Source organism: Lutra lutra, chromosome 3, assembly GCF_902655055.1.
Source record: "Lutra lutra chromosome 3, mLutLut1.2, whole genome shotgun sequence".
Classification (NCBI taxonomy): domain Eukaryota; kingdom Metazoa; phylum Chordata; class Mammalia; order Carnivora; family Mustelidae; genus Lutra; species Lutra lutra.
The window spans coordinates 117,624,054-117,643,364 of NC_062280.1; the positions used below are offsets into that span (position 1 = coordinate 117,624,054).

The 19,311-nt window shown below is 35.1% G+C and overlaps 1 protein-coding gene across 1 annotated transcript in view; it reads left to right on the plus strand.

Moving 5' to 3' along the window:
• The window catches only part of RNF17 (ring finger protein 17), a 154,793-nt gene that overhangs the window by 103,658 nt on the left and 31,824 nt on the right, over positions 1–19,311 (plus strand). Inside the window, exons 23-27 of the mRNA XM_047722828.1 lie at positions 369–459; positions 1,664–1,779; positions 3,813–4,102; positions 5,879–6,042; positions 19,000–19,119. Coding sequence (XP_047578784.1) covers positions 369–459; positions 1,664–1,779; positions 3,813–4,102; positions 5,879–6,042; positions 19,000–19,119 — 781 coding nt within the window. The remainder of the gene's footprint in view (positions 1–368; positions 460–1,663; positions 1,780–3,812; positions 4,103–5,878; positions 6,043–18,999; positions 19,120–19,311) is intronic.

Genomic DNA, 19,311 nt, shown 5'->3' on the forward strand with positions numbered 1-19,311 from the left:
CTGCTCTCTGAATTTATAATCTAGTCAGCATGTATAAAATGTATATAATATGTTAAAAAATACTTAAAATGTACCTTTTTAAGTGTTCTTAGCATAGCTGCATATATATATAACTGCATATAACAGTTATACATATAGCGTATGATATGGTCCATTGAGTAAATAGAGGAATGAACAAAAGGATATGAAAATAGGGAAGAAAATTGTGAAAACAGCATAAAGACATGTTAACACAAAGTTAAATTGATTTCTCACTGTATGTAGTTTTTTCATATATATATGAATATATACATATAGTGGGGTGTTTTTATATTTCTATATGTTATGCTCTTTATTACGAAACAAGTTGTCTTTTATTGTTGTTTTAGACCAACTGGTGGGAGTGACAAATGGACAGCTACAGCTTGTGACTGTCTTTCATTGTACCTAACTGGAGCTATAGCAACTATAATCTTGCAGGTCTGTAGTGGGATAAGCAATTATAATAGATATGTAATGACTATTTCATTGATGTTTTCTATATTTCATTGTTGAGAAGATAACAGCAAATTATTTGGATTTTTTGGCAGCCCTCTTTTTTTGTCTTATTTTGTTATAACACAAAATATATTTGTTTGATAATTGATAAAAATTATTTGTTTGATAATAGATGCCCCATAATGATTGTATGAATTAAAACATTTCCAAAGTAATAATCTTGAGTCGATAATTTGCATGTTAAAAAACAGAATGTATGAAAAAAAACAATGTATGTATGCTAGAGTGCATTGTGGAAGCCTTCTACTATTCTTTACAAACTGAGAAGTTAGGCTTCTAGTGAAATCATATTGATTGCATGTCATAAAAAGAAATGTGTTTATAGGAATAGGGGTTTGAGAAGAGAATATATTTTTTCAGAACACCTAGACATATTCTTTCTTTTATTTTAATTTGATACTTTTTATTGCATTAATGATTAGAATTTTCTTGAATAAGTAATTTGTTCATGTTACTTTTTCTACGTATACCTTTTCTATTTTCATAATTCCATTCAAAGCAGAATATAGGTCTTGCAGTTCCTTCCTTTCTATTCATACACACACAAGACACACCTGGGAGAATACATTTCAGTTCTGTAATTTTCCAAGAGTTTAGGAGAATAGAGAAATTTGTAACCGATACTTCCCTAGCCCACTGTGGGCTGAAAATGTTTTTAATTGGGCTCCCCCTACACACACACACCCTTAGGTAAGTTTCTCCTTGGCAGGGAGGCCTTCCTGACATATTTCACAAACCAACTGTCTGTCCCCCTTGACTCTCTCCCATGTTTTTTCTCTCTGATAAGATATCAAAATAGGGGTGCCTGGGTGGCTCAGTGGTTAAAGCCTCTGCCTTCGGCTCAGGTCATGATCTCAGGGTCCTGGGATCGAGTCCCACATCGGGCTCTCTGCTCAGCAGGGAGCCTGCCTCCTCCTCCTGTCTCTCTCTCTGCCTGCCTCTCTGCCTACTTGTGATCTCTCTGTCAAATAAATTTAAAAAAAAAAAAAGATATCAAAATAACTTTACTTGACTGGAAATTTATTTTTCTGGCTTGGATAAATGTGGAGGAAATGCCTGTAAGAAGTATGTTGTTGAAGTTTTCCTTTTAGTGTTTCATATTTACTCTGCTCTTAAATCACTGCAGGAAAACAATACAACATGGCCATTACCTGTGAAAATTTTCTGCAGAGATGAAAAAGGAGAGCGTGTCGATGTTTCTAAATATTTGATTAAAAAGGGTTTGGCTTTGAGAGAAAGGAGGTATAGACTTGTTTTTTTAACATCAGTTTATAATGAAGGCTTCTTATTTGCCTATGTACATCTTCATATCTGTGTGCTTTCAAACCTGAATTTCATCTTGCATGCTCTTAATGATTTATAAACTAACCTTTAGGAGATAGTTCAGAAATAAATTCATTCAAGATCACTAATTTCTGTATTCAGGCCCATTAGTTCTTGCATATTTAAATTCCTACTGACATTTTTGCTTTTATATATATATATTTTTTTTTTTTAAGATTTTATTTATTTATTTGATGGAGAAAGATCACAAGTAGGCAGAGAGGTGGAAGCAGACTCCCTCCCTGCTGAGCAGAGCCTGACGCGAGGCTCAATCCCAGGACCCTGAGATCATGACCTGAGCCAAAGGCAGAGGCTTAACCCATTGAGCCACCCAGGTGCCCTTGCTTTTATATTTTGCCTTTTGCTTTGACATTTACATTCTAAACCAGAGGAAAAGAGAATTACATAGCTGTTACTAGATCTGACCCTCTGACACCATTTGCTTAGACATAAATCTTTAAGCTTTATTTTGGAAATTGTGGTAGGTATATCAAAATGTGTTTATGTGAAACAGAAATGGATAGCACAAATGTAATTGAATATTTACATTTAAAGTCTTTTCAGGTACTAAATTTGTGGTTTAAGGTACCATTTGTCCAAGGGGCAAAGGATTAAGATATTGCTATAGCCCTAGCTTCCTCTTATTTCTTTCCTTCTGGACGTAAGGTATACTGGAATTGCAAACATATGTTCCAAGTAGCCACTTCATACCATACATGGTCAGATTTCTTTTTTTTAATCTTGCATTACTATACATTACCTTATATGGACTAGGACCCCAATCCTGATGGAAGGGAAGGAGAATAAGAAACCCAAAATAAAATGGGACATGAAGTAGTTGCCTAGGCATGGTAGATGCTGACTTAACTAGCTAGGTATTGGCATCCGGCGAGGCTCTGTGTATTGATGTCCTGCATGTGTCTCTTTTCGGGTTCACTGGCTTTAGGCTAAAGTAGTTCCTTAATAAATGTTAAAGTGAAAAATACTAGGCAAGTTAATACTGCTAACATCTGCCACTGCGGTATTCTCTACTGCTTTTACAGCCCCTAAACTACTAGCTATCTCAAGGCTAAGGACCAAGTGGGAACGATCTTAATTGAAATATTATGTGGCTATTTCATAAATGTTTCTCTTTTTGAAAGAAAATACAAGAAGAATACAAAATCCTATCTCCTAGGGTTTTTTTAATAGTAGACATAACTTTTTTTTTTTTTAAACTGGAAGGGAATGATAGGAAGTAAAAAGAAAATTATGGATGAATATAGCATATTACCACTCTCTCCCTAGTATTCTATTATTTTTAAGGGACTTATATTTGTATTATTTTGATAGAACATGTGCATGTTCTGTCTGGGGACTACATTAGAATTAACCTGAAGGGGGTGCCTAGGTGGCTCAGTGGGTTAAGCCTCTGCCTTCAGCTCAGGTCATGACCTCAGGGTCTTGGGATCAAGCAGAGCATCAGGCTGTCTGCTTGGCAGGGAGCCTGCTTCTCCCTCTCTCTTTGCCTGCCTCTCTGCCTACTCGTGATCTCTCTCTCTCTCTCTCTCTCTCAAATAAATATATTAAATCTTAAAAAAAAAAAAGAGAGAAAGAATCAACCTGAAGTTGTTGTATTTACCTTTAATATCTAGTAATTGTATAATACTGGTGATATACTTAATACGAAATTTTAAGACAGAGTAACATGTAAATATTACATAGTAATTTAAAACATTGAAGTGAAGTTTATCAATTTTCTTCTCATCAGGCTCACTTACAGTTTAAAATAATTTTTATTGTTACCTAAATTATGCTCATTTTATGTAACAAATTAGACTAATGTATCCTAGACTAAAACAAATATATTCTTTAAATTCCCAGTATATCTGAAGGACTCTTTTTATATTGCTTTCCACAGAATGTTTTTATTTGCTCATGTTTAGATATAATATTTTTTTTGGATGTTACAGAATTACAAAATTCAATAACAGCTATTCATCATCTGAGAAGTCTCTGGAAATCCCTTTGGAACAAGAAGACTCAATGGTTACTAAGTGTATTAAGATTAACTTTGACCCTGACAAAAAAGCTGCTGATGTTATTAGTGAGTACAGGGTATCTGAATTTCAGCAGAAAATTCCAGAACCAAGAACCACTGGATGCTACAAACCACCAGCTATTCCTAACGTGAAAGTATTTGAGGCAATTGTCAGCTGTATTGGCGATGATGGAACTATATTTGTAGTACCTAAATTGTCAGGTAATGTATTTTATGTTATGTGGAATTAATCAGTACAAGGAATAACTAGCAGCTACAATTCTCTAGTAAGTTATAAGCTGAAATACCTTGGGCAAGATTTAACCTCATTTTCACAGGTTTGTTGTGAGGTTAAATTAAATAACTCAAACAAAGTGCTTTCCACATAAAAATCATTTATTGAAACACTAGGAATAGACACTGGGCCTAAGTTAAGCATGGAAGTGGTTCCAGATTTGTAAGACCTGGCACTTACACAAGTTTGGAGGCTCTCTAAGAAAAAAGATACAGAAGTTTATATTCATTCAGAATGAGGACAGAAATCACAGTGAATGGTTGGAGTTTGGGGGCCCTTTGAGAATATTCAAGTCCTTCCTGAGATTTATGTACAAGTATTTCCTTACTACAACCTAGATGTGTCCAGAATACTTTATAACTGACAATAACTCTTAACACTCATGAGTCTTAAAGTTCCATGAAATCCATAGTAAGTCCACCTATGGATAGGTGGCTGTGAATTTGTTAAAATTTTTGTTTCATTTGTTGATCTCCTAAATACTGGTGTTTTTTTTTAAAGATTTTATTTATTTATTTGACAGAGAGAGATCACAAGTAGACAGAGAGGCAGGCAGAGAGAGAGAGAGAGAGGGAAGCAGGCTCCCTTTTGAGCAGAGAGCCCGATGCGGGACTCGATCCCAGGACCCCGAGATCATGACCTGAGCCGAAGGCAGCGGCTTAACCCACTGAGCCACCCAGGCGCCCCCTAAATACTGTTTTTAAACTCAAAAATAAATCTGTGCAATTGGCTATAATAGAAGAGAACAGTGTTTGAGACTTTCAGCAGTAGTACTTAATCCAGAAACTTTTCTTAACCTTTATAGAGTCATAGCTAAAACTGGTTGACTACTATGTTTCAGGAAGTGTTCTGGATGTTTTACATTTAATCCTGCACAGTATTGATAATGGAGATAAGTTCTATTATACCAGGTTTATAGAATAAACTGAAGCTTATGGAGGTAAAGGAACAACCCCCAAATCACACAACTAAAGTGGTAGAACTCTTATGGGAATTGACCCCACACTTTGCTTTCAGTGCTATATGGGGTTATGTATTTACTATGGAATTGATGATCCAATTAGCAGTGAGTAGCAACATCAGAATTTTAATTTTATATCCCAGCATTATGCTGTATCTATCTAAGTATCAAGTAACACCTGACTTGTGTTCTATTTTACTTAGGTATGTTGGCAAAATGACTTATCTTAAAGTGGTAGTTCCTTTATATTAGGCTATCTAGTATGTGTTTAGAGCTTTTAATGATGCTTTACTCCCAAAATAATGCTTGCATTCATAACCAGAGAACAGAATAGTTATTTACATGTTAGTAGTATGTTTTGAAACATATAGAAGCTATGAATGAATCAGATTTTTTTGAAAAGATTTATTTATTTTAGGGAGGGAGAGAGAAGGCACATGCAGGCACATGGTGGGAGGGGCAGAGTTGTAGAGAGAGAGAATCTCAGGGAGTTTCCCTGCTGATAGTGGCAGGGCTCAATCTCAGGATGCATGAGACCATGACCTGAACTTAAACTCAGAGTCAGATGCTTAACTGATTGAGCCACCCAGGTGCCCTGACTGAATTAGATCTTTATTAAAACTCTATTGATTCCTTATGCTATTGTCAAGGTGGTGAAATTATTAAAGGTTATTGATGATTTCATATTGAAAATGGTAGTAAGTTCTTCCTAAATGCTTTCTATTTTTAATAATTTCTTCAGAACTCGAGCTAATAAAAATGATGAATGAAATTCAAAATAATTTAAAATGCCTTGGTCTTTTGGAGCCTTATTTCTGGAAAAAGGGAGAAGCCTGTGCAGTAAGAGGATCAGATACTATGTGGTATCGAGGCAAGGTAATGGAAGTTGTTGGCGGCACAATCAAGGTGAGTCTGATACTCTTGTGACTAATTTAAAGCTAAATGCTATAATGTTAAGTGGTCTTAATACATGAAAGTTTGATTAAAACCTGTATTAATGAGATCAGTTTTATAGGAAGACCAATCAGATACATTATACACTTATTTATAACAAGAATTTTTATTTTGGGGGCACCTGGCTGGCTCAGTAGTGTGTACAACTCTTAATCTTGTTGTCGTAGATTTGAGCCCCACATTGGTACAGATATTATCTATAAATAAATAAATATATAAATAAATAAGAATTTTGGGGATGCCCTGGGTGGCTGAGTTGGTTAAGCATCTGCCTTCTGTTTAGGTCATGATCCCAAGGACCAGCATCGGGCTCCTTGTTCAATAGGGAGTCTGCTTCTCCTTTTCCCTCTGCCCCTTGCACCCCCACCTCATGTTTGCTCTCTCTCTCTCAAATAAATCTTTTTAAAAATGTAATGTTTTGAAAAATAAAGAATTTTTATCTTCAAGTTTTTTTTTTATTAGTAGTATTTATTAACTTGAACAACCAAAAGCCATTTTCAGGTAGGGACCTGGCCTCTGGTACTTTAATGGTACCACTTATTTGTAATTGGCAGCCCTATTTGTACATACAGTATTGGTAAAACAACCTGTTTTTCAATATGTTGTATATTTCCTTAGTAAATTTGTTTACAGCTCAGCTAGTTAACCCTTTCACAATAACAGTTAATTTACCTTTCCAAAATAGTGAGATAGTACTTACTTGAGTTTCATACAAAATCGTCAGAAAGAATTGTGTTTTTTTAAAACTCTGTATATAAAAATATAGATGAAAACACCTCCATTTACAGTGAATTAAGTAAAGCAATGAAATTGATAAAGTACTTCATAAGACATTTAGCACTTGAGACTTTTTGTTTTAGGAGAGGAGGAAAAATTAAGAAAAGTGCTTTGTTTCTACTTGAACAAGCATTTTATTATCTACTTGGTGATGACACCTAACAGTTACATAGCATGTTAGGTTGTTAAGCTTCTTGCACATGTGTACGTTCATATTTTTATGACTTGTTTCCAGCTGTCACAGAAGTACATAATTCCCATTTTACCAATTAGAAAATTAACATTTAGATTCAGTGGCATGCCCAGGGTCACCATATCAGTGGGTATTGATGCTGGAATTCATATCCATGCATCTGATTGCTAAATTTCCAATCTAAGTGACATGCTGCTTCTGCTGGATTGTAAGATTTAACTGATTTTAATAAAAGTAAAATGGTTTTAGATTTTCAGTATTTAGGCATAAGGATAAAGATTCATGTATCTATATGCAAATGAGTCCCATTTCACATACATTTGAATTTTTCAGGTAACCTCTTTTCTTTTTAATATAAAAGTAAACTAAAATCCAATTTTTATTAAGTTATCATAATTCATGAACTTTCCATATATGGGATCTAAGTAAATAAGATAATGGTGAACCTTATTTTTTTCTCACACTAACATCTCTATTTTAAAATTTTATTTAAAAGTAGTTTGATTTTTTTTAAGATTTTTTAAATTTTTGTTTGTCAGAGAGAGAGAGAAGCAGGCAGAGAGAGAAGCAGGCTCCCTCTCTGAGCAAGCAGCCCAATGCAGGACTTGATCCCCAGACCCTAGGATTGTGATCTGAGCCAAAGACAGAAACTTAACCGACCAAGCCACCCAGGTGTCCCTAAAAGTACTTTGATATTTTAATCAGTACTTTTTTCCCTAGGGTCATTTTACATTTCAAGTATATACAACAAATTTTTCATTCCTTAACATGATAATCTTTCAAAATTTTTTCTGTGATCTGCATTAAGAAATATTACATTAGAGGCAGCTGGCTCAGTCAGTGAAGCATGTTTAGGTCATGCTTTTATATGTTTACAAAAAAAATAAAAAATATTGATCTCAGGTTTGTGAGTTTGAGCCCCATGTTGGGTGTAGAGATTACTTAAAAATAAAATCTTAAAAAATATATTGCCTTAAAATGTATTCACCCTAACTACCTGTGATGTACTTCAGATACCTTTACTTTGTTTCATTTTTTTAAATGTTGATTGCCAAACCAACCCAATTATATAGTGATAGGTTAATTTCATTACATTGGGGCAAAAGAAATAACTTATTGATATTCCTTATTACTAAATTTAGAAGTTGAATTATCATAAATAAAGCATTTCAAAGACTGGCATTCTGGGTTCTGGTTGCATTTGTAAGGAGCTTGGAAGTTGCCACATCATTCTAACAAGTAAAAAGCTCAACAAACTGAAAAATCAACAACTCTTCTTAAATTTATAACAGAGGAAGTATACAAGGTAAACCACTGCTCCAAAGATTAGAGTCAGGCAAACATAGGGAGTCACAGCTTTTAAGAGCAGAAACTCAAAACTGGAACTGGAATTACGTTTTGCTGGAGACTCAGTGTGAACAGCTCTGAAAGTTAAAAACTTCAGAGAATCCCAGTCCTAAGAAGGCCCTCCACAATTCTGTGTCATTTATCTTCAGGTACTCAAACTGATTCTCACAATAAATATAAAGAAAAAAATCCCCTCATACTTCTGTCATCAGGAGCTTTTAAAATATGCCAGAGCATTCTGTCTTTTTGTAATAAGGCCTGCTTTCAGGAAAACTAGTTAATCAGGGCCTAACCAGATAGATTACCACCTAACTGACCTAGGAGAAAAGAAAGTACTCAATTCCAGTCAACTCTGGCCTTCCACATGGAAAAAAGGAAATACCCAACTCGAGCTCACTTTATCCATCCTCATATACCTAAAGGAGTAGAACAAAACTTATGAACACTTGTGAAATTTACAATCTAGAGTCATACTGTCACTAAAAGACTAAGACCTAATCATAGGGCTTCAAAACACTTCTCCTCCCTTCACACTTTACTACCACATTACTAAAGGCCTGTTTATAGCAGTTTCTTTTACATAGTACATCATATCCAACTATCAAGAAAAATAAATTACAGACAAAACATTATGGTATTGGCATAAAAATAGACATGTAGATCAGTGGAACAGAATAGAAAGCCGGGAAATAAACCTATGCATATATGGTCAGTTAATTTATGACAGAGGAGCCAAGAATATATACTGGGGAAAAGAGAGTCTCTTCAATAAATGGTGTTGGAAAAACTGGGCAGCCACATGCAAAAGAATGAAACTGGATTCTATCTTACACCATATACAAAACTTAATTCAAAATGGATCAACGATTTGAATGTAAGACCTGAAAACATAAAACTCCTGGAAGAAAACACAAGCAATAAGTCTTTGACATGGGTCTTGGTGATTTTTTGTACACACCAAAAAGAAAGGTAGCCAAAGCAAAAATATACAACTAGGACTACATCAAACTCAAAAGAGTCTTCACAGCAAAGGAAATCATCAATAAAATGAAAAGGCAAATTACCAAATGAGAGAAGATATTTACAAATCGTATACCTGATAAGGTACCAATATTCAAAATATATAAAGAATCCATACAAAGCAATAGCAAAAAATCTGATTTAAAAATCTGAATAGACATTTTCCCAAAGAAGATATACAGATGACCAGCACATGCATGAAGATGTGCTCAAAACCATTAATCCTTAGGGAAATGCAAACCAAAACCACAATATCACCTCACACCTGTTAGAGTGACTTATCAAAAAGGTAAGAAATAAGTGTTGGTGAGAATGTGGAGAAAAGGGAACTCTTGTGCACTGTTGTTGAGAATGTAAATTTGTACAGCCACTATGGAAAGCACTATGGAGTTTCCTCAAAAAATTAAAATAGAACTATCATATCCAGAAATTCTACTTCTGGGTATTTATCTGAAGGAAATGAAAACACTAAATAAAAGAGATATATGCATCCTTATGTTCATTGCAGCATTATTTACAATAGCGAAGATATTGAAAGGACCTAAGTGTCTATTGATGGATGAATGGATAAGGAAAATGGGATATGTATACATACACATATATATACATACATGAAGTGGGAGATTATTCAGTCATTAAAAAAAGGAAATCTTGCTGTTCACTACAACATGAATGGACCTTGAGGTCATTATACTAAGTGAAATAAGTCCGAGAAAGACAAATACCATAAGATATCACTTATTTGTGGAATATAAAAAAATATCATCAATATAAAAAAATAAGTTCAAGGATACAGAGAACAGATCGATGGTTGCCAGAGGTGGAGAGCTGGGGACATGCAAAATGGGTGAAGGGATCAACAAGTATAAACTTCAAGCTATAAAATAAATCATGGGGATATAATGTACAGCATAGTGCCCATAGTTAATGATGTATATTTGAAAGTTGCTAAGAATAAATCCTAAAGTTTTCATCACACACAAAAATATTATGTAATTTCCTTGCACCACACATGAAAATAGACTCAAAATGGATGAAGGACCTCAATGTGAGAAAGGAATCCATCAAAATCCTTGAGGAGAACACAGGCAGTAACCTCTTCGACCTTAGCCTCAGCAACTTCTTCCTAGGAAGATTGCCAAAGGCAAGGGAAGAAAGGGCAAAAATGAACTATTGGGATTTTATCAAGATCAAAAGCTTTTGCGCAGCAAGGAGACAGTTAACAAAACCAAAAGACAACTGACAGAATGAGAGAAGATATTTCAAATGACATATCACATAAAGGGCTAGTGTCCAAAATCTATGAAGAGCTTACCAAACTCAACACCCAAAGAACAAATAATCCAATTGAGAGATGAGCAGAGGACATGAACAGACATTTCTGCAAAGAAGACATCCAGATGGCCAACAGACACATGAAAAAGTGCTCCATGTCACTCGGCATCAGGGAAATACAAGTCAAAACCACAATGAGATACCACCTCACACCAGTCAGAATGGCTAAAATTAACAAGTCAGGAAATGACAGATGCTGGCGAGGATGAGGAGAAAGGTGAACCCTCCTACACTGTTGGTAGGAATGCAAGCTGGTGCAACCACTCTGTAAGACAGCATGGAGGTTCCTCAAAAAGTTGAAAATAGAGCTGCCCTATGACCCGCCAATCACACCACTGGGTATTTACCCTACAGATACAAATGCAGTGACCTGAAGGGGAACATGCACCCGAATGTTTAGGGCAGCAATGTCCACAGTAGCCAAACTATGGAAAGAACCTAGATGTCCATCAACAGATGAATGGATAAAGAAGATGTGGTATATATACACAATGGAATACTATGCAGCCGTCAAAAGAAATGAATCTTGCCATTTGCAACGATGTGGATGGAACTAGAGGGTATTATGCTTAGCGAAATAAGTCAATTGGAAAAAGACAACTATCATATGACCTCCCTGATATGAGGAAGTGGAGATGCAACGTGAGGGGTTTGGGGGGTAGGAAAAGAATAAATGAAACCAGATGGGATCATCAGGAAGACAAACCATAAGAGACTCTTAATGTCACAAAACAAACTGAGGGGGGCAGGGGGGAGGGGGGTCGGAAGAGGTGGGTGGTGTTCTGGACATTGGGGAGGGTATGTGCTATGGTGAGTGCTGTGAAGTGTGTAAACCTGGCGATTCACAGACCTGTACCCCTGGGGCTAATAATACATTATATGTTTATAAAAAAATAAAAAATATTTATGTAAGGCAGTGGATATTAACTATATTTATTGTGGTGATCATCTCACAGTGTATATAAAAATCAAGTCATTGTGCTGTGTCCCTGAAACTAATATAATGTTATATATCAATTAAACCCAAATAAATTTTAAGTTTTAAAAAAGGAAAAAATCACAAGGCATACTAAAAAGGCAAAAAAAGACGACTGGAATAGACAGAGACATATCAGAACAAGACCTGACAGGGATGATGGGATTATTAGAATAAGAATTTAAAACATCTATGATTAATATGCTAAGGCCTCTCATGGATATAATAGGATGTGCAAGAGCAATGCACAGTGTAAGCAGAGAGATAAAAATACTTGAAAAAAAAAGTAGAGATCGAAATTATATAAAGAAAAATGAAGAATGCATTTAATGGGCTAGACACAGATGATATATATATCAATAGAGATCTCTAAAATTGAAAAGTGAAGAAAACAGAACCAAATACCCAAGGACTGTGGGAGAATAAAGTAAAGGAATAAAGAAGTATTTGAAACAATTATGACTGAGAATTTCCCCCAAATTAATGTCACTCAACCACAGATCCAGGAGCTAAAAGAATACCAACTAAGATAAATGCAATAACAAAAACAAAACAAACAAAAAAATACACCTGGGCATATCATTTCAAACTATAGAAAATCAAAGTTAAAGGAAAAAAACTCCTGAAATAAACCAGAGGGGAAAAAAGCACCTCACCTATAGAGGAACAAAGATAAGAATTACATCCAACTTCTCCTCAGAAACCATATAAAGAAGAAAGTGGATTAAAATATTTAAAATCTTGAGAAAAACACCCCACCAACCTAGAATTCTGTACCCTATGAAGTTACCCTTCAAACTGAATGAGAAACAAAAATTGAGCTTGTAGTAGACCTGCCTTGCAAGAAATATTTTTAAAAATTCTTTAAAAAGAAAATAATAAAGGTCAGAAACTCAGATCTACATAAAGAGAACTGAAGAAGGAATAGTGAAGATAAAATAAAACTTGTAGTGGGGTGCCTGGGTGGCTCAGTCAGTTAAGTGTCTGATTTTAAATTTCAGCTCAGGTCATGATCTCAGAGTCATGATATTGAGCTTCACATCAGGCTCCATACTAAGTGCACAGCGTACTTAAGATTTTCTCTCTCCACCTCCCTTTACTCTTCTCTGCTTGTGCTTTCTCTCTAAAATATATGTAAATAATAAAACTTGTAGTTTTCTTATTCTTAATTGATGTAGCATAATAGTTCAAAGTAATAGGAGCAATGTATTCAACTACATATGTATATACCATATACATATACCATATGCATAAATATATGCATGCTTAAATATAAGTATAATCAATGACAATGGTACAATGAATGGAAGAGAGTAATTAGGATTATTATTATATGGTACTCATAATACCTATAAAATGACATAATGTTATTTGAAAGTATCCTTGGGTTCATGAAAATGTTTAATAATAATAATAATAATTCATTATAATAGCAAACTGAATGGAAACCACTATAAATGCTTTTTCCCCCCTTGTGGAAAAAAGGGGGGAAGGCAACTTTCTTTTTTATAAATGTAAGTTCAGTTAGCAATCATATAATGCATCATTAGTTTTTGATTTAATGCTTTTTAACAACTATAATTGATACACTTTTTAAGCAAACACAGAAAATGCAATCATATAAAATGCTCAGTTTAAACCACAAGAAACAGAAGGATGGTGGAAAACAAAAGCAACAAATAGAAAACAGTAACAAATACGCTGGATATTAATCCAGCCATATCAGTAATCACTTTGAAGATCAGTAGTTTAAATGCACCAAATTACTATATGTTGTCCATAAGAAACTCACTTTAAGTATAAGACACATATCAATTAAAAATAAGTAGAGAAAAATATTCTATGTCAACACTAATCAAAAGAATGCAGGAGTAGTTATAATAATTGCAGAGTAGATTTCAGCAGGAAAATTATCAGGGATAAGGAAGGGCGTTACATAATGACAAAGGGGTCAGTTCTCCAAGAAGACATTATAATCCTTAATGTGTATGTGCCTAACAACAGAGAGTGAACCTACATCAGGCAAAAACTGATAGAATTACAAAGAAAAATAGATGTACCTACTATCATAGTTGTGGACTTCAACACTCCTCTATCAGAAATAGGTCCAAAAAGCAGAAAATCAGCAGGGACGTAGTTGAACTAAAAAACACCATCAATCGACTGAATGTAATTGGCATCCCTGGACTAATTCATCAAACAACAGCAGAATACACATTCTTCTCAAGCTCATGTTGAACATTTACCAAGATATACCACATTCTGATCCATAAAACAAACCTTAAGTTTAAAAGGGTAGAAATCAAACAGTGTCTGCTCTCAGACCAGAATGGAATTAAACAGGAAATCAATAACAGAAGGATAACTGGAAAATCCCAAAATACATAGAGATTTAACAACGAATTTCTAAATAACACATGGGTCAAGGAGGACATTTCAAGAGAAATTTAGAGATATTTTGAACTAAATGAAAATGAAAACACTTATCAAATTTATGAGGGGCACCTGGGTTGCTCAGACAGTTAAGTGTCCAACTCTTGATTTCAGCTCAGGTCATGATCTCAGGGTCATGAGATCGAGCTCTGCATCAGGCTCTGCACTCAGTATGGAACCTGCTTAATATTCTCTCTCTGCCCTTCCCCACCTCAAGTGAAATGTCAAAATTTATGAGATGCACTGAAACCAGTGAGTAGAGGAAAATTCATAGCATTGAATGAATAGATTAGAAAAGAACAAAGATTAAAATCCAGAGCAATCTATATTTTCAGTGCCATCCTGATCAAAATACCATCAGTGTTTTTCAAATTGCTGGAACAAACAATCCTAAAATTTGTGTGGAATCAGAAAAAAGACCCTGAATCACCAAGGAAATACTGAAAAAGAAAGAGCTGGGGGCATCACGTTGCCTGACTTTAAGCTTTATTACAAAGCTGTGATCCCAAAGACAGCATGGTACTGGCGCAAAAACAGACACATAGACCAGTGGAACAGAGTAGAGAGCTCAGATATGGACTCTCAATTCTGTGGTCAAATAATCCTCGACAAAGCAGGAAAAAATACCCAGTAGAAAAAAGACAGTCTCTTCAATAAATGGTGCTGGAAAAATTGGACAGCTATGTACAGAAGAATGAAACTCAACCATTCTCTTACACCATACACAAAGATAAACTCAAAATGGATGAAAGACCTCAATATGAGATAAGAATCCATCAAAATCCTAGAGGAGGAGGGGCGCCTGGGTGGCTCAGTAAGTTAAAACCTCTGCCTTCTGCTCAGGTCATGATCTCAGGGTCCTGGGAACGAGCCCTGCATAGGGCTCTCTGCTCAGCAGGGAGCCTGCCTCCTCCTCCTCTCTCTCTCTGTCTGCCTGCCTCTCTGCCTACTTGTGATCTCTGTTTGTCAAATAAATAAAATCTTAAAAACAAAATCCTAGAGGAGAATATAAGCAATAACTACTTCAACATCAGCCACAGCAACTTCTTTCAAGATACATCTCCAAAGGCAAGGGAAACAAGTGAAAATGAACTTTTGGGACTTCATCCAGATAAGCTTCTGCACAGCAAAGGAAACAGTCAACAAAACAAAGAGGCAACACAAGGAATGGGAGAAGATATTTGCAAATGACACTACAAAGGGCTGATATCCAAGATACATAAAGAACTCAAACTCAACACCCAAAAAACAGATAAGTCAAAAAATGGGCAGAAGATATGAACAGATAACTTCTCCAGGGAAGACATACAAATGGCTAGCAGACACTTGAAAATTGTTCATCATAATTAGCTATCAGGGAAATTCAAATCAAAACCACATTGAGAGGGGCGCCTGGGTGGCTCAGTGGGTTAAAGCCTCTGCCTTCAGCTCAGGTCATGATCGCAGGGTCCTGGGATCGAACCCCACATTGGGCTCTCTGCTGAGCAGGGAGTCTGCTTCCCCCCTCTCTTCCTGTCTCTCTGCCTACTTGTGATCTCTGTCAAATAAATAAATAAAATCTTAAAAAAAAAAAACACCACATTGAGATACCACCTTACACCAGTTAGAATGGCAAAAATTAACAAAGCAAGAAACAAAAATGTTGGAGAGGATGTGGAGAAAGGGGAACCCTCTTACACAGTTGGTGGGAATGCGAGTTGGTGCAGCCACTTTAGAAAACAGTATGGAGATTCCTTAAAAAATTAAAAATAGAGCTACCCTATAACCCTGCAATTGCACTACTGGGTATTTACCCCAAAGATACAGATGTAGTAAAGAGAAGGGCCATAGGTACCCCCAATAATATTCGTAGCAGCAGTGTCCACAATAGCTAAACTATGGAAAGAGCCAAGATGCCCTTCAACAGACAAATGGATAAAGAAGATGTGGTCTATATATATAATGGAATATTACTCAGCCATCAGAAAGGATGACTACCCAGCTTTTGCATCAACATGGATGGGACTGGAGGAGATTATGCTAAGTGAAATAACTCAAGCAGAGAAAGTCAATTATCATATGGTTTCACTTGTGGGACATAAGGAATAACATGGAAGACATTAGGAGAAGGAAAGGAAAAGTGAATTGGGGGATATCGGAGGGGGAGATGAACTATGAGAGACTGTGGACTCCGAGAAACAAACTGAGGGGAGGGAGGTGGGGAATGGATAAGCCTGGTGGGAGATATTAAAGAACACATGCATTGCGTGGAACACTCGGTTTTATATGTAAACAATGAATCTTGGAACAGTACATCCAAAACTAATGATGTATGGTGACTTACATAATACAGTAAAAAAGGAAAATCAATTTTCCAAGTTTCCACCTTAGAAAGATTAAATCCATAGTAAACTGGAAAAAAAATAACTTGAGCAGGAATCAATAAAATTGAAAACAGGAAATCAAAAAATAAAAGCTATGAGATTGAAAGTCATTTCATTGAAAAGATGAATAAGCTTCCAGCCAGGCTAAGAAAAAAGGGGACACAAATTACTAATATCAGAAATGAAAGGAGATATCAACAAACTAAGGAATACTATGAATAGCTCTGTGCCTACAGATTTGATAACCTAGATGAACAGGACAAATTCCTTAAATGATACAATCTGCCAAAACTCACACAAGAAGAAATAGAAAATCTGAATAGGCCTATATCTGATAAATTGAGTCAGTAATTAATAATCTTCTAAAACAAGAACACATGGCCCACATGGGTTCATTGGTGAATTCAACCAAATATTTAGGGAAGATATTTTACATCTTCTTTACAATCTCTTTCAGGGGATAGAAGACTAGGAAAGACTTCCTAATTCATTCTATGAGGCCAGCATTACTGTAATACCAAAACCAGGCAATGACATTATAAGAAAAGAAGGTTACACACCAGTGTCTCAGGAATATACATGCAAAAATCCTCAACAAAAAATTAGTAAATCAAATCCATAATATATAAAAATAATTATATATATGTCATGACCAGATGGAAGTTATCCCAGGTATTCAAGGCTGACTCAACATTTGAAAATCAGTTAATGTAATCTACACATTAACAGGCTAAAAAAGAAAAATCATATGATCATATCTTAGATGTACCAGCGTTTGAGAAGATCCAATACCCACCGATGCTAAAAAACAAACAACCAGAAAAAAATCCACACACAACTGTAATAGGCGCAGAGGGGAACTTCCTTCTTGATAAAAACTAACAACGAAAGACCTATAGCTCACATCATACTTAATGGTGAGAACCTCAAGACTTTCCCACTAAGGTCAGGAGCAAAACAAGAATGTTTCCCTCTTACAACTCCTTTTCAACATCATACAAGGAGTACTAGGTAATGGAAGAAGATAAAAGAAAATAAAAGATAAACAGATTGGGAAGGGAGAAATAAAACTTGGTTCACAGATGACATGTTTATCTAAAAAAGGCAAAAAAAATCAAAATTCCTGAACTATAAGCAATTATAGTAAGGTTGCAGGATATAAGGTTAACATACAAAAGTATCAATTTACTGTAGATCAGCAGTGAACACGTAGAAACTGAAATTACTACAACACTATTTACATTAGCAATCCAAAAAACAAAATACTTATGTATAACTGTAACAGAATATGTAGAAAATCTGTATGAGGAAAACTACAAAACTCTGATGAATAAAATCAAAATGAGCAGAGGGATATTCCATGTTCATGAATTGGAAGACTCACTGTTGTCAAAATGTCAGTTCTTCTCAACATGATTTATAGATTCAATGCAATCCCAATCAGAATCACAGCAGGTTATTTTGTGGATATTAACAAATTGATTTTAAAGTTTATATGGAGGGACAAAAGACCCAGAAGAGTCAACAAAATATTAAAGGAAAATAACAAAAAGTCAGAGGACTGATGCCACCTGACTGCAAGACTTACTATAAAATTATAGTAATGGAGACAATGTGGTATTAGCAAAACAACAAATAGATCAATGGAATGGAATAGAGAGCCTGGAAATAGACCCGTGTAAATGTAGTCAACTCATCTTTGACAAAGAAGTAAAGGCAATACAGCTAAGCAAAGATGGTCTTATCAACAAATGCTGGTGGAACAAGTGGACATCCACATGGATCTAGACTTTTACACTCTTACACCCTTCACAAAAATGAACTCAAAATGGATTACACACCTAAATGTAAAACACGAAACTATAAAACTCCTAGAAGATAGCAGAGAAACCCTCAGTGACCTTGGGTATGGTAATGACTTTTTATATATAGCACCAAAGACATGTCCCACAAAATAAATAAGAGATAAGCTGGACTTCATTTAAATTAAAAACTTCCCCTCTGTTACAGCCAGCATCAAAAGAATGAGAAGACAAGCCACACACTGCAGGAAAATATTTGCAAAAGATACATTTGGTAAAGGACTATTATCCAAAGTGTACAAAAAACTCTTAAAATTCAACAAGAAAACAAACCAATTTATTCCTTTATTAAGTGTAAATCAGTGCTTCTAAAATACTTGGAGAAACAAAATTAAATTTTCTTCAAAAAGAAATTCTTAAGGAATGTATAAATCTAATAAGACTCTCTTTAAAAAAAAAACTTCGGTTTATGCATAAAGAAACTTCTGACAATGAAATTTAATACATACATTATGGGATGAGGGAGTTCTTGGGGCTTTTTTGCTGGAGATTATTCAAATCCAGATTTAGATATTTTTCTAGAATGTGTGGTATTTCAGGCCCTTCTGGCCCCTAGTTTTTAATAGTAAATTTAAATTATAAATTTTATTTATCCTGTTTCAGGTACAATATTTGGATCATGGATTTACCGAGAAAATTCCACAATGTCATCTTTACCCTATTTTACTATATCCTGATACACCCCAGTTTTGTATTCCATGTCATCTCTATAATACCAAACCTGTGAGTAAATTGTAATTTGTGGGATGATTAATCTTAAATACTGTCTTTTTTATTAACAGTAATTTTCTAGAAATTAGAATGTAAGATGATATCCCTTTCAGTTGCAGCAAAAATAATAAAATACTTAGAAATAAGTTTAATAAGACAACTAAAGCCTTTATGAAGAGCACTACAAAATCATACTGAAGGATA